The sequence below is a fragment of the Panthera leo genome, chromosome A2 (genome assembly GCF_018350215.1).
Source record: "Panthera leo isolate Ple1 chromosome A2, P.leo_Ple1_pat1.1, whole genome shotgun sequence".
Classification (NCBI taxonomy): domain Eukaryota; kingdom Metazoa; phylum Chordata; class Mammalia; order Carnivora; family Felidae; genus Panthera; species Panthera leo.
The window spans coordinates 126,533,016-126,552,497 of NC_056680.1; the positions used below are offsets into that span (position 1 = coordinate 126,533,016).

The 19,482-nt window shown below is 36.2% G+C and overlaps 2 protein-coding genes across 6 annotated transcripts in view; one reads left to right on the forward strand and one right to left on the reverse strand.

The window, feature by feature from the left end:
- The window catches only part of THAP5 (THAP domain containing 5), a 137,202-nt gene extending 123,767 nt beyond the window's left edge, over positions 1-13,435 (reverse strand). For 4 of the 5 annotated variants that reach the window (XR_006197845.1, XR_006197846.1, XR_006197847.1 and 1 more), the window contains exons 1-3: positions 13,216-13,435; positions 9,228-9,420; positions 681-790 (exon numbers count right to left, since the gene is read on the reverse strand). Coding sequence is in view for 2 of the 5 variants with exons in the window: in XM_042922242.1 (XP_042778176.1) it covers positions 681-790; positions 9,228-9,420; positions 13,216-13,295 (383 nt within the window). In the remaining 3 variants the exon portion in view is untranslated. Of the gene's footprint in view, positions 1-680; positions 791-6,074; positions 8,739-9,227; positions 9,421-13,215 lie in introns of those variants that run through there. The other variant, XM_042922235.1, reaches the window with a different exon arrangement.
- Positions 13,436-13,537: 102 nt separating this feature from the next.
- Positions 13,538-18,175, forward strand: DNAJB9 (DnaJ heat shock protein family (Hsp40) member B9). Its single transcript, XM_042922276.1, has 3 exons — positions 13,538-13,835; positions 15,472-15,698; positions 16,681-18,175. The coding sequence occupies exons 2-3, from the start codon at positions 15,482-15,484 to the stop codon at positions 17,130-17,132; spliced, it is 669 nt and encodes a 222-aa protein (XP_042778210.1). The 5' UTR covers positions 13,538-13,835; positions 15,472-15,481; the 3' UTR covers positions 17,133-18,175.
- The last annotated feature ends 1,307 nt before the right edge of the window (positions 18,176-19,482 follow it).

The window sequence follows — 19,482 nt, forward strand, 5'->3', positions numbered from 1 at the left end:
ATGATCTGAGCCAAAATCAAAGGTCGGACGCTCAACCAACCGAGCCACCCAGGTGCCCCTCACTTCTCTTTGTTAAGATGCTATATAAGCCCCAAGTTCTGACCACCCGTTTTAGTTACCCATTGCGGAGTTATCCCACATGTATGTGCCATGCACGTGTTCATGTGCTAATAAACTGTTTTTCTCTTGTCAGTTTGTTTCACAGGCCCACACAATCTAAGAAGGCAGAGAAATTTTTTCCTCCCCTATAGTGCCAAAGATGAGTGTTAATCTCCACTTCTTAGTAACTTGCAATGTAATCAGAGAGACCTGATATGTAAGGTGGTAATTACAACAAAGAATTATCTAGTTATAATGATATAGAGTTTGTAAAGACAGAGGAGTGAAAAACTAAGCGGTGTGTGTGTGTATGTGTGTCCACATGGAAAAGGTGACATTGCAACTGGTTCTTCAGTGATACATAGGCCCCACCACCCATGAAGTTCTTGTTTCAGTTCTGCCCAGATTAACAAAAGAAAGACAGAAAGGGGACATTTGTGGGAATACTTAATCTAAGTTTGGAAGCAATTTCTCCTGAGCCAAACATAACTTGTTAAAACCAAATGCTCCACTCCCTGTTCTTAGTAATGGTGTCTCTTCATCCTCAGTATTTTGCTATTGCTAAAGAAGGAGCAGCTTACCTCACTGTGCCTTGGACTGGCTTTGCTGTCTTTCTCAGTAAAAGGCTTTGTTTACAGTATTTGTCTTCAGGAATGCATTTCTGTGATGATACCCAGTAATGTGCTTCTGCCTGACAAAGGAGATTAGATTATAATTCTGAGGCAAGACGGATTGCTCAGTCTTCTGAGTCTCAGCTCTATGCCCCTCCTATATTCTACCACATATTTTCCCTTCATATTTTCTCATTTCCCAAGTTAATAAAACTAAACTTGCATGTGGACTGTAAGTTAATATGCCAAAAGATGTTTCAGACCTCGAAAGCACCAAATTTTAACATAGCAAACCAAATCTCTCTTTAACATAGTACACTTAGCGTTCCAGGGAGGAATAGATGAATGCTTTCTTATTTAATGATTGTCTGAGGATTATCTGGAAAATCTGAATGAGGCTCTTTGCTCTCCCACCTCATTCCTCCCAAACTCCTTCTCATATTTTAATACCCCATCATTGAACTGATTGACTTCTTTTTTCATCCATGGTTCAGATATGTTCTAGTCTCATGTCAGTAAATTCATTTTCCCTAGACTAAGCATATTGGCAAGTTCAATAAAATTAACCTCATTTCACATTTTTGATATTCTAGTCTGTTGTGCATATTAAAAACACTATGCATTTTTATTAATGTAAAACCTGAACCATGCACTGAGAAAAACAAAGATTAGGCTCGCTCTGAAATTGGCTCCTGTTACATTGCTTCTTATTTTGAATTATATTTCAATAACCAAGAAACAAGTGTACTTAAATAGTATTTTCCAAAAATCAAAATAGTACTTATATAATCTCTGAATTTGTTTTTCTGACAGTCTATATACTAATTTGAACATTAAAATCTATTTTTCAGAAAATATGAAATAACACTGGTTGGAAACTCTTAAAAATTGTGTAGAATTTACCCAGCCCACTTTTGGATATGGGCCGATTTTCCTTTTAATCCCAGTTCTATTCCACAGAGCTAAATTGGTGGGGGTTTTGTGTATTCAAATCTAGAATACACATTTTCTTATGTTTTTGTTGCAGAGTGCTTAGGAAATAAAGTATGTAAAGAGCTTTATGATCTATGGCACAATGTAGAATGTAAGGTATTATTGCATTGTCTAAATTTTTTGGAGTCATTTATCCCTTTTCTAATATAATAGAAATTATTATGGCTTCTCTTTCCAGAAAAATGTCTATATACATAAGATGTCGCATTAAATTTTAGGGGATACAGTGACCCTCCTGGAGACTTCCTAAAGTCCAGACTTCCAAGTTACAAAACTCTTGTCTGGAAGAAATGGTACTTCACATTTACTAGGTACTATTTATAGCATGCCAATGAAAGATTTAAAGTAGCATTCCATATGTCAAAGCTATGTTCTCAAGCTTTTGTGAGATTTACAGAACATTTGTGTGGATTATAAGCTGCAGGCCACTGGATGCTATAATGTCTCCAAATATAAAAAAAAAAATTAAAAATAAAGTAGCATTATTTGCATTATAATTCAAGTTAGTAATTTAACAGAGCCTGCTTGAATAATGGGGCAATAATGCATCATGGAGCTGCAAATTGGTTAACTTATCTAGTGACTGTCTCAATGTGGAGACAGAATTAGACCCAACAAAATAATTCCTGAAATATGGTTTAGTAGGTGACAAGTTACTTACTTGACAAGTATTTATGGAGCTCCTACTCTGTATGAGAAATTGTGCTACACAATGAAGCTTTTATTAAAAGCATGTAAAAAGCTTATACTTTGAAGGTATGAAAATTTATATTGGGGATATGAGAACAAGTAAAGAAGCAATAATGACGCTGGAAGATAGATATTATGATAGGGAAAAGTAAAGGTAGCTAATAGACTAAAAAGGGCATCTGGAAAGGCAAATGAAGGCTTTGTAGATAAAATAATGAATAGGTCAGTCCTAAAGGATGAATAGAAATAAACCCATTACTCTTAAACATGTGCTTAAAAAGTCAGCATCCTATAAGCCTTGAAACAAAAAACTGCAGTCCTTCTCCATTTCTTACTCCTGAGTCAACAATTTCCAATGACATATGTGGATTCTTTATGTATTTACCTATTTAACTCAAAATAATATGCTTAATTTGCTATTTTTAAAGTTTTTGCATTTAGGCATTATCTTTTGATATCCCGCTACGGTTGATGAGGATTTTGCTTCAATTACATCATCCCACTCCTTGCTCCTGGCCCCAGCACAATTATATATGCACGCCTCTGGATGCGCATGGCACACACACCCCCTGCCCCATACTATCTTCCTAATATATCAGTGTTTATATTGTATTTACATTATTTTAACGATGTACTAAGTATTTTTTAACTATGTATTTTTTAACTACATTATTTTAACTATGTATCTTAGTATGTACTAAGAAATAACGGCTTGACCATTCTACATATTTTGTGTATTTGTTCCGATTTGTTTGCATAGTTTTCTCTGTATTTACTATTAATTCAACTCTAAATTCTACCCCAGTCAGTTATTCCATCAATTTTTATCTTCTTGAAGAACTCCCTGAGCCTTCTGCCCTACTCTAATTTGGACTGGTGGTCAGGCTATTAAATTGGGACCTCCCTTAACTACCAACTTGGGATTCTCTCTGCTTCTCTCTCAGTTTGAATTTCCTTTTTCCTATTTCTAATGTCGGGATCAATTGAATGATAAAATATCATCACAGGTATAATTTTATAAGACAGGCCATTCTCTTAATTTTCTTTTACAGCCTTGTTTCCCTAGGATGCATTTTCCAATAGCTGCCTTAGAAAAGAGAGGATGCTATATTTTGAGACTTTGGATACAGGATTTGATCTTGGAAACCTTTTTCTCATAATTTTCAAATCATTGATCTCTTGTCTTGCTTCCAGTGTAGCCATTCAGAAGTTTGAAGCTGTCCTATTCTTGACCCTTTGTGGATTTTTTCTTGATGAAGTAAGATCCTCTTTTTGTGTCTAAAGTTTTGATTTTTAAAAATGATGTGCCTCGGTGTGTCCCTAATATCACACTTTAAATTACTAGGGTTCTTTTTAATACTCCTTTTTAAAGATGTATTGTTAGGGGGCCCGGGTGGCTCACTCAGTTGAGTGTCCGACTTCAGCTCAGGTTCTGATCTCACAGCTCCTGAGTTGGAGCCCCGTGTCGGGCTCTGTGCTGACAGCTCAGAGCCTGGAGCCTGTTTCAGATTCATCTCCCTGTCTCTCTTTCCCAACCCACTCGCATTCTGTCTGTCTCAGAAATAAACATTAAAAAATTTCTTAAATAAATAAAAATGTATTGTTTTTGTTTTCAGGTATACAATATACATCTCTTTTTAGCAAGAGTATTAAGTATAGTTTGGTTCTTTCCCCTAACTCTTCTTCTACTTAACAGTATTTTCTCTAAATTGCTGTTTTGTACTTATTTTAGTTGCTATCTCTAATACAATTGACTGTCAACTGTCAGCAGGACACTGATGAGAAACTCTTCACTCGGGGATGAGCCATGTCCATAAGCTTTACTGTAGAGCAATGATTCTCAACTTTTGCTGTATAGGAGAATCACCTGGGAAAAATTTTAAACCACAGATACTCAGGTTTTATACCTAACTGAATCAGATTGAGTAATGAAACATTTTAAAACCTCTCGAGTGATTTTGATGCAGTGAAGGGTTAAGAATCACTACTGAAGAGTGACTTAGCTGGACCCAGCTGGAACTCCCAATGTGAAATCTTGTTTCATCATCATGAGTTTGTCAAATTCCCAAGAGAAAATTAAAAGGTTTAAGTTTGGTTGCCACAGTTCTGGGAACTGAATATATGTTAGAGGCTAGGTTGGAGCTCACTATTCAGCTTTCACTTAATGATACAAATTTTCACTATAAACTTTCACTTAATACCTCTTTTTCAGTACGGTATAGGGATACCCATGATCTTTTCTGAAGAATTTGTTTTGTCCTCTCCAGAGAATAAACTTGCAAACCTTTGAATTTAGGAAAGGGACACCTGCCAAGCTGTGTGAGGACTACTGCTTGTTAATATCAATTCTATTCTTTTAAAAAAACATGTCTTCACACCTCTTCCTCCAATTCCAGAGATACCTGTTGACTCCAATTACTGTCTTTCAGGACTCTGTGATACAAACTGAGTTGCTTTTTGGCTTCTTCACATTTTCTAGAGCCTCTCCATGTGGCTTTGGCTTTTCCAGTATGGTATCAGCGTAATCACATATTTTAGAGGGCATCTAGCATTTGAAGAGATACTGTTCCAAAGAAGTAAAAGCTGCCAACCCAATTAAGGGCTAAGTTTGGAACTGGCTGCATGGCTTTCACTGTATTCTATTGGTCAAAGCATTCACATAGCCCACCAGATTAAGAAAGGTAGAGAAATAAATTTCACCTCTTGATAAGGGAGTGGTAAGGTCACAGTGTAGGAAAGAATATAGAATGAGATATATTCTATAGCCATACTTGGACTTACTTCCTTTTTAATTATATAGGATAGAAAACAGAAAATATTTGAGTGGGGATAGTCTACCACACACACACACACACACACACACACACACACACACACACACAAAATTCAGAGATGGCATAGCAGATAATTGGTAAACTGTATTGTCCACTGGAGACATGGAATGTTTCAACAATTATGTAAAGACCTATAACTTTCCCTAAACATTCTAAGGTATCAAGGACCCATTCTGTTAAGAAGGTTCTTGATTTTAAGTGACAAGAATCAAGTAGGCAAATTCAAAATGTTCATCCAAACATTTATTGAGTGAATATTACATTGTCAAAGAAATAAGTGATTAATGAAAATTCTGCTTTATAAAGCTTGCAATCTGGTCAAAAAACAGCCATAAATATCATGAAGTAAAAAAGTATACAGCAAACGCTGTTATGGTGTTATAAAATGAAGCCCCGTAGGAGCAGAGAGAAAACAATTTTGACTGGAAAAAAGGAGATGGAATTCAATCAAATTGCAATTTTGACTGGTTAAATTTCAGGAAGAAAGTCACCTCTATATTTGGAAAATGCTAAATAAGTAGTGCAGCTAGAACACATGATGAAGCCAATCACGTAGGATCACATATAGTAACAAGTTTGGTTTTATTCTATAGGTATTCAAGAGTAATTTCAGATTTCTGAGTTGGGAAAGTTAAGTAGTGGGTGGATGCTATAGTTAGATCTATAGTTGAAGTAAAAAGCTGACAGAATCCATAATGATATGGAAGGGATTAAAAATATGGCAAGATTAGCTAAGAGATTGCTATAATAATGCAAGTAAGAAATAAAATTCATCAGAATCCCCAAATATATTTAGAAGTTAACAGGTTGGAAACATCCCGAATTGAATATAGGCAGGCCAAGAAAATATCTTAAATATTTATAATTTATTAAATTTAAAGAAATACAATGAGTTTAAATTATTCCTGAGTAAACTACAACTTCAAACAAATGGAAAATAACTACAATATACACAGTTAAAAACAGAGTTGAAACATTACTTCATAATGACTTATCAAGGTTATTTTCATCTATACTATTTTTATTAAAGTACTGTAAAAATGAAATATAAGAATACTTAAAGGTAACCATATTAATTCTACCAATTATCTGCACACAATTTATGAAAAAATTTAAACTTTTTTCTTTTTTTCTCCCATGAGCACATAAGGACATGTCTAAATCAACTTTTTGTATTTAGCAGACACATATTTATATAATACCAATTAACTTTATCAGCTTAAAAAAACTAAAATGTGGTCAGAAACAATCACCGTGAATTTACAAAACAATTAGTATACTATTTGCTGTGCAGTCAACTAATATTTATTGAGCACCTCCTATCTTCCAGGACCAAAAACATGCTACCTCAAGAATTCTCAAAATCTTTCTTGAATAGTATTTTTTACTTAAAAAAAAAAAAAAAAGATGAAAAAAATATGAATCACACTGATCAGAACTTGCTCAATACCACCATCAGTAACATTTTAATTATGTGAAGTGACAATTTTACAAGATCTTTTTTGTTTTCACATTTCTGTTGTTCCCATTAAGTCTTTGCTTTCACATTTTAAAAAATTCATATGGATATAAGCAGTATTTTTATTTATATCACCATTTCTCTCCTACTTGCCTAAGAACATCACCAAATATCTATAATTTCTTATGTATTTTAATAAAATATATGTAAGTGGGCATGTAGAATATTAAGTACTACTCTATCATTCTGGAATAATGACAAAAGCACACATTTTTAAAAGTTACACATTAAACAGATAAAAAGGTATGATTTCTAAAATAAAGTAATATATAGATTTTTAAAAATTAACCTCATTAAAACTTTTGGTTTGCAAATTATAACCTTAAATACAGAATGTTAAGATTAAGTGACTCTGTATTATGATGGTCAGCTACATATACGGTACTGAAATACATGTTCTTTGAAGTTTAAGGTACCTCTTCTATGAACTGGCTAAAGGATGGCTATTTTAGTTCAAGTGGATAAAATTATAAAGAGTACCTTCCTTTGTTACTACAGATTACTATATAGCCAAAACGTCACACACCACAGAATTTTGAGGATAATCCAATAGTTAATAACATCAAATGCTAGCCAATATCTATTATTACGTATTTATTACCTTATAGAAAATTTGTTCTATTAGAAGTACGTGAATAGAAAGGAAAAGAACTATAAACAGACTAGATTTAGGAAGTGCCCTTATTTTACAGATTACAGACTGATATTCAATAGTAACTTGCCCAAGTCATAAGCTAATAGTAGAACCAGGACTGATACCAGAGTCTATTTCTCTTCTGGATCCCTTTCACCATATCCATGCTCTCCCATTTTATGAATCATATTACCATATTATTTATTCACTCTATCTTAACTTTAATTTAGAAGATTACCAAATAGTGAAACTTTTTCTCTACAGCCCAACAACTCTCTAGTTTTTCCCAAAAATGAACATTATAAGAACAGGATACAGTTCACAATATTAGAACACTTAGCTTCATTAAGATGAGAACTTTATACAGGAAAAAAGTTCACTTTACATATAATTTGGTTTGGCTGCAAAAAGCTTATATGAAAGTCACAGCTTTAAAACCTCTTAACACTCTATATCATAGTAACTTCATATGTTGTGAAGTGGTTTTCTATAATCTTGACATTTTCTTCAGATAGCCAGTTTTCTTGTTTTAGCTGCCTTATAAGAGCTTCCAAAGACTTCAATCTTCCAAGAGTCTGTTGTTCTTGTAGTTCAAGAAGAGTTATTTTTGAATGTAGTTTAGAGACTTTCTGCCAGAGATGTTCCTTATTTATATCTTGTCTGCAGTAAGAATGTTCAATTTGTAAAACTTCTGTCTCATAGTCTACATCCTTATATAAGGAGTCTTCAACGTCTAGATCTTCCATTTCCACAGTTTCTTTTTGAGCAGGTACAAAAGAATCAATCGTAGGTTTGGAATTTTCTGTGGGTACAAAAATGGCAATAACAGATTCTTTATTTGTATTTAATTCTTCAACTGTTTGAGTAATTGTACTGAGTAAGAATGGACTTTCCTGTGCTGACTTTATTTCCACAGAATTATTTGTAAAGTTTGCATTAGCAAGATGATTCGTAGTGATTTCGAGTACTTCTTGGGTTTCCAAAGATGGTTGAATATCTTCTGAATTTGAAGTTGTCAAAGTAATAGTTGTAGAATTGAGATTCTCAAAAGATGTGTGAAAACCACCTATGTTTTGGGTAACTGATGTTTCCAAGGTAGATGCTGGTTTTCCAGTATCTTGTTTAATCAGATTAAGAGTTAATATGTTATTTTGTATACCTTCTGTTTTTGCAGCTGGTGGCTTCACCAAGGTAGAAGAATTAAGTAATTCTGTGTGTTCAGGGAAAATATCTGTATTAACTGTATTTTTCTTTAGCTCATTTGATGCAAATGATTCTTGTGACTTGGCTTTTAGGCATACTTCTTTCTCATCATCTAATTTTTTCTTCTGAGATATTTTTTTGGAAGGGTCTTTTTCCTAGAAAATAATATTTTCAAATTCTAAAGATGTCCTCACTAACCTTATTCTCTTATTAGTCAGTGCTGAATATTTAATTATAAATTGGCCAAGCAAATTTATGCAGTTAAAAAAGTTCTAAGCACATAACAACTCAAATTACTTCAAAGTGTTTTTTATAAAGTATTAAGCACATTCAATATATGATGGAAATATTTCAGATCACTCAAAGACCAATAACAAAATCTTAGATCACTATCTTATGTCAATAACTTAATGATTTATGCACATGTTATCTTTGGTTCTTAAGGTATGCTTCACAATGGTTTAATTTTTTTTTTTTTAATTATCATACTTTTAGTAAAAGCATAAATTAGTTCTTCCTTTTTCTCAAGCATCTGTTTCCCCAGCAGTTATCTTTCCCTCTCCCTCCCTTAACCTCATTACCTGCGACCCTGCAACCTACCACCCTGCATTATCCCCCTCTCCCCTATGCTCTGCCTCCAATACCTGATTATCTTCAGGCAAAGAAAATATTGTTGGAATTGCAGTTTGTTTCAAATATCGAATACCCCATCTGATGTCAAGAGAGTCAGGAGTAAAATGGTCACTACACAGGAACTGGTATTTACTGGGAACCCATGAATCACGTTTCATATTCTTTAACCATTTTTCAAGTCTTTCTTTGTCATGTAGAGGAAACCTGAAATTAAAAAAGGAAAACTTTGCTATATTTTTACAATTTTGCCAAGTTTCAGGACTGCATACATAGGGTAACCTATGCACTGAGTGCTGCAAAAGCAAGGCAACAGTCCCTACCATGTAAGAGCATCTTTGTGATAATTACTACATCCCCTCTCGAGGAAAGATGAGTAAGCTCTAAGACATGTAGCCAAAGCTTTTGAGAAGACTGGCTGGTAAAACAGAACTCAGAGTCTCTTCAAGTAAAATATGTGTGTTCCAACAAAGGATAAAATCTACTCATATTTTCTGTGGATTATATTATATTTTTATTTCGTTGTATATTTTGCCTAGAACTGGGAAAGAGCTTGGCATAAACTACAAAGTCCTATCCAAATGTATTCTATACTGATACTATATACTAATAAGTCAAATGGTGTCTTTTCTATATTTCAAGGGAGTATTTAACTTTAGGCCCTTATTAACATTTTTTTAAAAAAAGTTAGTTCAAGTAAGTGATTTAGTTGACAATGAATACTATATTTTATAAAAGTACTAATATTCCATGCCCTTTACCAGAATCAGCCTCAAGTCTATCCATACATAATTTAGTCTACTATTTCTAAACTTATATGACCAATAAACTAAGAACCCTAAAATTCAAGTTATGAAAGAAAACTGACACAAGAACTAAAAATGTTGTAAAGAACAGGCTCATATTTTATTTTATTTATTTATTTATTTATTTATTTATTTATTTATTAAAAAAAAATTTTTTTTTTAACATTTATTTATTTTTGAGACAGAGAGAGACAGAGCATGAACAGGGGAGGGGCAGAGAGAGAGGGGGACACAGAATCCGAAGCAGGCTCCAGGCTCTGAGTTGTCAGCACAGAGCCCGACGCGGGGCTCGAACTCACGGACCACGAGATCATGACCTGAGCCGAAGTCGGCCGCTTAACCGACCGAGCCACCCAGGCGCCCCTGAACAGACTCATATTTTATAACATGAAATTGAAATCAAAGAGAAAAGACAGAGAAAAGTAAGACAGTTCTTTTTTGTGCTCTTCCTGGGCTGAAAATAACCTCTGTTTAGAGTTGGTGCTAACATAATGAAATGTGTGTTATAGGCAAAATTAAGCTAATGACAGAATCTGAGAGAAAACTTTTCCTACCAATCTAAATAGGTTTCAGTTAAACTCCATTAAACAAAAGTTAACAGTAATTCATATTTCAATGATTTTATGAGAAGTCTCAATTCTTATTTTTAAAAAATAGTTAACGACATAAGGTTTCTTATATAGAAAGCAGCAATTATACATTCCCTCTCAATCCCAACCATTTAGGTTATGCTTTGTAATAGCATGCCTCCCCCGCACCCCTGCAAATATTGATAACTTTAGAAGATGCTAAGGAGGGGTGCCTGGTGGCTCAGTCGGTTGAGCATCCGACTTCAGCTCAGGTCACGATCTCGCAGTTGACGAGTTCGAGCCTGGCGTCGGGCTCTGTGCTGACAGCTCAGAACCTGGAGCCTGCTTCGGATTCTGTGTCTGCCTCTCTCTCTGCCCCTCCCCCACTCATGTTCTGTCTCTCTCTGTCTCAAAAATAAAGATAAACATTAAAATAAAAAAATTTTTAGAAGATGCTAAGGAAAAGGAGTCTGGGTACTTTGTAGGAAACAATTTTTAACCCAGATACCCTTATATGGAATAATCAGATCATCTACCTTTGTAAGTTCTTACCATAGATACAATATTCATACATGGCTTGAAAAACTTTTAACCTTGCATGTATCAGTAATTTAGGTTGTAAGTATAACACACATAACCAGAAAAGACATTTAAAGGCAAAAATAATTTTCTTTTCAGAAGACCTAAATTCTGTTAGCCATAGGTAAGTTCATACTTTTTCTGCTACATCTAAAAAGGGAATATGCCTTTTACAATATTTTTAAATGTCATTTTATGTATAAGCACACTGTTTGCAGATTTCTATTGTACCTATACTAAGTTACCAAACTAAAAAAAAATAAATAAATAAATAATTAAAAAAAATCAGTTTGTGCATATCCTCATTAGTAACTGGACCGCAATACTTTCTCAGCAGGTAAATCTCTAAGAAATCTCCTGGAATAGGTTTCCTGAACAACTTCGTATCTTTACAGTGTGGTTCAATTTGCTCAGCAATTTGGTTTCAATGCCATATTAATCCCCCAAAAAGTATAAAATAATCACAGTATAAACTGAATATTATATACACACGTAAACTGAATTATCAAATTAGTATACAGTAGAGCTTATTACAGTGTTAGCATTAACAAATTCAATTCTTCAAGTTTGGTGCTATTAGGGGACTAAAACTAATTCAATTTTTATTTTTCAGACTACATATGGAAATAAAAAACATAAAAAACCCACTTGCAGTAAATTCATAATTGGAGGAAAAAAATCTTTACAATTGACCTCCTCTGGCATTATTATTTTTCCCTCCTTAAAAACAGTAACTATGGAAAGATTAACTTAAAAGAATTTGGAGTCTGGCATTATTCCCCCTAAATCCAAGGCCAAATAAATCTGGGAAATATGAGGCTAAATCAAGTTTAACATGATTTTTTGCTACAAACCTTCTCAGAGTCACAGCTATTGATAACTAACAACTCCTCTCAAAAATCACTCTGCATCTTGTGGGCTACGGGTGGGAGACAATCCTGGAAATATTGCCATATGTAAGTTATTTGGGGTTACCAGGGTTTTTTGGGGGTTTTTTTGTTTGTTTTTTTTTCCATTAGTTAAGATCATGGAAAGCAACTGTATCCACGAACACAGAGTTTCTGGTTTAAAGTAAAACAGGCTTCAAAAAATAGCTGGTGAAAATCTACAAGAGTAAAAGACGACCAGGTTAGAGCTAAACGAATTATTTTTACAAACAAGAAAAAAAGGAAACAAAATATTGCAAATACGTTGATTCTCACATATATTAAGCACGTACTGACTGTCAAGTGCAGCTTTACCTATTTACACACAAAGTGTGAAGTAGGTACAATTAATAACTCCACGGGTGAGAGATCTCAGGCACAGAGAGTTCAAACTTTGCAGAAGGTCATTCAGCTACAGAGTAGGGGAGCCAGGTTGTGAACCTACTAAGTCTGGCTTTGGAGCTTGGACTCCGAGTTACTACTGCTTCCCTCTTCTTCTGAATAAAAACGAACACTTCTGTGGGTTCACGGAAATATTTCGTGGCAGTAGTAGTTTGGAACAACACTTAGCCTGTTGTCTGTACGAATGAAGAGTCTACAGAGCCCTGAGCAGGGCACAGGTTGTAATTCTGGCTTTGTCACAGAACTTCAAGGTAACCTACTTTCTGAAGGGCCTTAGTTTCGTCGGGAGAAGACGGACTTAAGAACATCTATGCAACCTAACTCACAGAAGGTGTAAATTAACTGTGAATGCAACGTCCCACTTGGCGGGTTTGATGTGTGCCTTAAGTGGTGGTTAACGTCGTACAATAAAATGAGATCAGGTGAGGTGGGGAAACGCTCGGAAATCCACGGAGCACCGCCCAAACTCTACTGTTTTTAGGGGGCTATTTAACACCCAAAAAGGCCCCTATATGCCTCGCCACCAGCCCAGTGTCCTAGCCCAGGGCATTTCTAGGTAAACTCAACTCGACCCTTAACATCCTCCTCCCGCGCAGTGAAGAGCCACGCCCGGAGAGCCGAGGACGAATTTCCAGATAACCCCAAACCGTGGCTACAACGGCCACAGGACAGTGGCCCAAAGACAAGGCGTCTGACGCTTCTGCTCGAAGGACAACTTACGGATAAAAACTCAGCTTCCGGTCCTTACTGTTTCGTCCCCGACGGTTCTTACAGCAAATCGCTGCGCAATAGCGAGGCATCGCTCGGGTGCGGCCCAGAAGGCCCAGGCCGACGAGGGGCGCTGGCGGAACCTCCTTGCCAAGGTGGGGCCGCCAAGTCCAGGCCGTCCGAGGCCACCGCGCCTGCGCCGGAATGGGCCGAGAGGAAAGACGCTGCAATCGTCGACTCACTTCCGCTTCTTCAGGCTTCAGCACGGCCCTTTCTGGAGGTTGGGGCCGGAAGTGACGCACCGGCTGAGCGGCAACAACAGTTTTCCACGTGCGCGTAGGGCGCCAGGGTCAGGTGGGGAAGCGGGAGCCAATAGGGAAGCGTTTCGTGTAGGTCTTCTCCTGAGGTGGCGGAGCCAGTAGCGGCCGCTGGCCAGTGGGGAGCGGGCTGAGAGGGGTCGCGGCGGCGGCGGCGGCAGGCGGAGCGTCAGGTCGGTGTGCAACCGGCAGTGGGGCGCCCGCCGGCTAGGGGAGGCCGTGGAGACCTGGGCGAACGGCCGGGCCGAGCAGCTGTGCGGAGACGGTCGTCAGTCTCCCGGCGCCTCTGCTCTGTTGAGCAGCAGCAGTCGGAGGGTGAGGATGTGGGGAGAGGCCGGGAGGTCGCGGGGAGGGGTGTTTAGAGTGTCCCCAGGGCTTCGGCCGGTCTTTGTAGACTGACCTCTCGGTGGTCGCCACGGTCGTCGCGAGCGCTTCAGGCTGCCTGGTGTTCTTGAGGGACGAGGAAAAAGGAGATGACCGAACCACAGAATAGGGCGTTTTGTGTTTTGGGTTGGCCGCTGGCTTTTTCGGGCGTCGGACAGCTCTTCCCAGGGCTGGCCTCCGGGCCGCGTACAGCCGCGAGGGCGGTGCCTGGACGGACGGGACGCGTATGGGGTCGTCTTGGGGTAAGGGCTGGACAGTGCAGCCCAACCGCCCACCGGCTCTGGGGAGTAAGGCCCAGGCTGCTGTCCGATGGGTCCCTCTTGGGAAGGAGAAGTATGATACAAAAGTCGGTCTCCTAAAAAAAAGTGTCAGATACTAAACTGTGGAGTATCCTTCATTAAACCAGTAATATGTGCCTCCCTGTCAGTTTCAGACCCACTCTCTGACTAGGGAAGTACCTGCAGTCTTTGTGGCGTCCGCAGTACTCCCTCTGCGTTCTTTAGACGGTCGTACTTGATCCTCGGTGCCCGTGACTATGAGTAACTCTCTGGAAAGGAGGAATCCATCTGCTAATTACGCTCAGAAAATGCCACAGGAGAGAAAGGCAGGCAGTTTCCACAAACCGTACTGTCTTTCGTCAGCCTTGTAATGTCATCATAGGTTATTAAGAACTCCTGTAGTAGAGTTCAAAAAACAGGGTCACATTCGTTTTGAATCCCAAGTCATTAAATCTATACTACCCAGAATTCTAAGCTGAATTCTAATGTAAAACTTCTTTAAGGTTAGAGAGATATTTTAATGACTACTGAGAAGTTTGAAAATAACTAGCTTATCCAAAGTAAAGACTATGACAGTTCGTTTTTCTGGTAGCCTTAGGAGAAATGTTAAATTCTGTTAATTACAAGTTTTTAACAAAACCCATTTTTCTGTTAAATATTTGGGATGTTACGATTAAAAAATCATTACATTCTACTGTATTGTCAATACTATTATGATGAGATTTTCCTATTTGCAATACTTGGCTCACCTTGCCAAAACGAAGGCTGAAGTTGGTACATTCTTAGGAAGGGAAGATTATCAATTCAGACCTACTGGGCTGTTTACCTTGGTAATGTACTTTTTCTGTGAAGTTAAATACTTTTATTTTTAATCCTTTTAGAATATGAATTTTTGAAAGGGAAATTGACATCCTTTGAAAAATTACTTGGATTTCCCACCCTTTTTACAATGTTTGCAAATGATGAATCTTCAATATTAACTGGCAAAAATCAGTTATTGAGTATTTTTGTGTCTACTCTGTGTATGACCAGAGTATTAGTGGAAAGGTAAAGCAAAGGAGATTTTTTCCCACTTTGGTTGAATTATATTTGCCTTCAAGAAGATTACAACCAATGTAGGGGTAATAAAACCTGTAAACTGAAATAACATGGAAACAAGTACAAGATACTATATGCTTAACAGTTTTAATACTGCAGGAAGTATAGCTTGTATCCTAAAAGTTCACTGGGTTTCATTTTAAAAAATCTTAACGTTAGCTCCATGGATAATTTTTTTTTTTCTTTTTTAGGATATTAAAAATGGCTACTCCCCAGTCAGTTTTCGTCTTTGCAATCTGCATTTTAATGATAACGGAATTAATTTTGGCCTCCAAAAGTTACTATGATATCTTAGGTGTGCCAAAATCAGCCTCAGAGCGCCAAATCAAGAAAGCTTTTCACAAGTTGGCCATGAAGTACCATCCTGACAAAAATAAGAGCCCTGATGCTGAAGCAAAATTCAGAGAGATTGCAGAAGGTAAGTAAATGACTGTCTCTGAGGCCTCACAGATATTAACTAGTAAAGGAGAATGATAGCTAAGAAGTGTATGTATTTGGAGATACTGTGGAGGTGGGTGGCAGAGAGGGATCTACATTTAAATAAAGGGAGATTCTTGAGACTATTTTCTTATGATAAGTACTTTGATTCCTGGATGGATGGATAAATGGTAGTATGCATTTTTATTGACATATAGATCTTAAAATGTTGATAATGTATTACTTCTTTCTTTTATTGTTTATGAAGTAGCTTATTGTTTACATGTTAAAAGGAATTTTAGGTTCCCAAAACTTATAAGCTAACCTATGAAACATGGTTTTTACTAAGTATGGAGATTAAATATAAAAATATTAAGTGTAAAAAGTTTAAATAGACTTTGAAATGTGGGTTTTTTCTTCATATATGTTTAAAAACGACATTTGTCTTTAAAGAAAAAATATGAAACAAATTTTAGCTTAAGACTAGCCCTGAAACAAGTTGCACTGAGCATATGGTAATTAATGGTGGATGGGGGTAATTGAATAGACAGTTGGAATTAAACATTTACTTCAACTAGTAAGGAAGTGAGAAATCTTAATTCTTCTAAATATAACTAATTAAAGTTATATTGAGCCATTAAGTTATTTAATACAAGAATAGTTTTACCCAAATAATATGAAAAATAACTAATTGTTACCCATATGCTTACCTTTAAGTAATGGTAGCATTCATTTAACAAATATTTATTGGATATTTATTGGGGGCAGGCATATGCTAACGGCCGATACTGTACAGTGAACAAGACAAAGGCCCTGCCTATTGTAACTTTCATTTTACCTTTTTCCTACGTTTATAATGTTTTGGTTTTATTGATGGTATGATATTCTTCCCTAAAATAGAGAATTGAATTCACTTATTTGAAGAGGTTGGGTTATATGTAATTTTGATTACCTTCAGTTACTAATATTTTTATTTCCTTTAGCATATGAAACACTCTCAGATGCTAACAGGCGAAAAGAGTATGATACACTTGGACACAGTGCTTTTACTAATGGTAAAGGACAAAGAGCTAACGGAAGCCCTTTTGAGCAATCATTTAACTTTAATTTTGATGATTTATTTAAAGACTTTGGATTTTTTGGTCAAAACCAAAACACTCGGTCCAAGAAGCCTTTTGAAAATCACTTCCAGACACGCCAGGATGGTTCCAGTAGACAAAGACATCATTTCCAGGAATTTTCTTTTGGAGGTGGACTGTTTGATGACATGTTTGAAGATATGGAGAAAATGTTTTCTTTTAGTGGTTTTGACACCACCAATCGGCACACAGTACAGACTGAAAATAGATTCCATGGATCTAGCAAGCACTGCAGGACTGTCACACAACGAAGAGGAAATATGGTTACTACATACACTGACTGTTCAGGACAGTAGTTCACTGTTTGTCCTCACTAAATCCAACTAGTTGACTCTTCAATATCTTTGATGCAAAACAGTTTTCTGTGAACTATTTTGACAAGTGCATGATTTCACTTAACTTGATATAGATATTAAATGTATTTAAATGGTTTTTGAAAATTCAGCAACATTCAGTTAGAGAAATAGATAATTATTAATTTTCCTGATTAGGAAACATTCTTTTAAAAAAAAACAAAAGATATTATAATTCTGCCTGGTCTTTCTTTCTCTACTTGCCCTTGGGCTTACTTGCGTGGCCAGTTTTATTACCAAGAAAAGATTGAGTTTGCCTGATACGTATTTAAAAGTTAAACTTTAAAACTTACTGTAGATTTAAATTTGTGAACTTCAGTGGTTTTTGCAGTGAAACCTTTGCTAATTTAAAGTTGCATGCTCTGCAGCATCTCTGATTTGGGTTGCTAAATGTACATGAAACTGCAATTGAGTCACTCAACAAAGGATAATAGTATCTTTCCACTGAAAGTTTCAGAAAGTCACGGTTTAATATTTACCACAGAACCATACCTTTCTGTAGTAAAATTGGAGTAAGGGAAATGATTGTATTGCTTATAGCCATTTAGGCTGAAAGACAGTTGAAAACTTTTGAAATATTGCCAAGACATTGTTACATGTTTGGTCCCTGGCTAATTATTTTGTAGTGTTGAAATCATAGCTCATTTACACATCTTTTCACATTTTTCTTAGTCGTTGGCGCGCTAGGTCTTCTATGGATTTATGTATCTCTTGTGTGTGGCTCCTCTTCTTTGCACTCATCTTTATCTAGAGATTGACTAATACCTCATTCTGTTGATACAGCCAGTAATTTCTGTGCAAACTTATTATGTGCAATATTTTTAAATCCTAAGAAACGTGTGCTTTTGTTTTCATTTGACTTCTTTAGTTCTGCACTTTTTGCATTCTACTCCATATGAGTATTAATCCTATGGATACATTAAAACTAGTAAATGTCTCATAAAACATTGTGTGTGAGTGAGAGAAATATAATATTTACAATATAACGTCAGTTGTCACTTTATTGTTAAGTTTATTCTGTAGTCTGGAGCTATGGAGGATATATAAACAATGGGGCTGCTTATGCTGACCATAGACCATATTCCAGAAATTATTTTTGACCTGAAACCCTGAAAAACTCTTACTTTCTTATCATCCTTCCCTCACAAGTTTTTGTAGTTTAAAGATTTTGTTAATTATGATTTTGATGTATTTGCTTGCTAGGAGCAAGTATTCTTTCCTCTTTAGGCCTGATTGGGAAAAAGAGATTTTACATAAAGCTATATTTGTTAATAATTGTCTTTAATTTTCAAACTGAAGAAAATGGAATTATGCTATTAATTTATGAATCTTAATTATTTCCTGGAAGATATACCTACTACTTTTTTTTTTTAATGTTTATTAGTTTTTGAGAGAGAGCAGGGGGTGGGGCAGAGAAGGAGGAAGAGAGAACGGGAGCACTGACAGCTCCGAGATCCATGCTGGGCTCAATCTCATGAACCTCAGGAACCATGAGATGATGACCCAAGCTGAAATCAAGAGTTGGTGGCTTAACTGACTAAGCTACCCAAGTGCCCCATCTACCTCTTTTGCTTGATAAGAAAATGGCCATACCTTGAATTTTGGTCTGAGGATTATCTGTAGCCTATGAACAGAACAAATGCAGCAAAAAGCAAAAACAAAAAACCTCAAACAGGATTAACTTTACGTTGTCAGCATCTGTCCCCTTTTTCTTCTGGACCAGATTACCCCTTGTTTTCCCATTCTGAACATTGATTTGAATGTCCCCTTTTTTTTTTTTTTTTAAACCTCCCTTTTGACTCTTTGGTATAATTTTTGCAAGGAAAAAATGGACCCTGAGTCATGCACACCTTAGATACAAACTAAATATCAAAAATATACTTAGGTAATCTATGGGGGTATGTGTATTATGTGTGTATAGTTTGATATATAAGCAACTGGAAGGCCAGGAATCAACATAAAAGTTTTCTCAATAACTTACGTGTTTTCTTCTTTTTAGTCTGTACAGGTGTATGGTAAAAAATAGAAAACTATATTTAAGAAATGATCAATACAATAGCTTAATCTATCTTCCCTACACAAATCGATACATGAAATCTACCAGTCTTTTTTTTCCTTCTGGGCAAAATAGTAATATCTATAACGTGACTTTTAGTCTTTTTCTTGAATGAATTTTTATAATTCTTCAAGTTTTCTGGATTGAATATGTCTTGAATTAGATACTATAGGGCATATAGTAGCCATGAGATTTTTTTGGTGTTCCAGAATTGGCATAATTAACTCCTGATCTGAC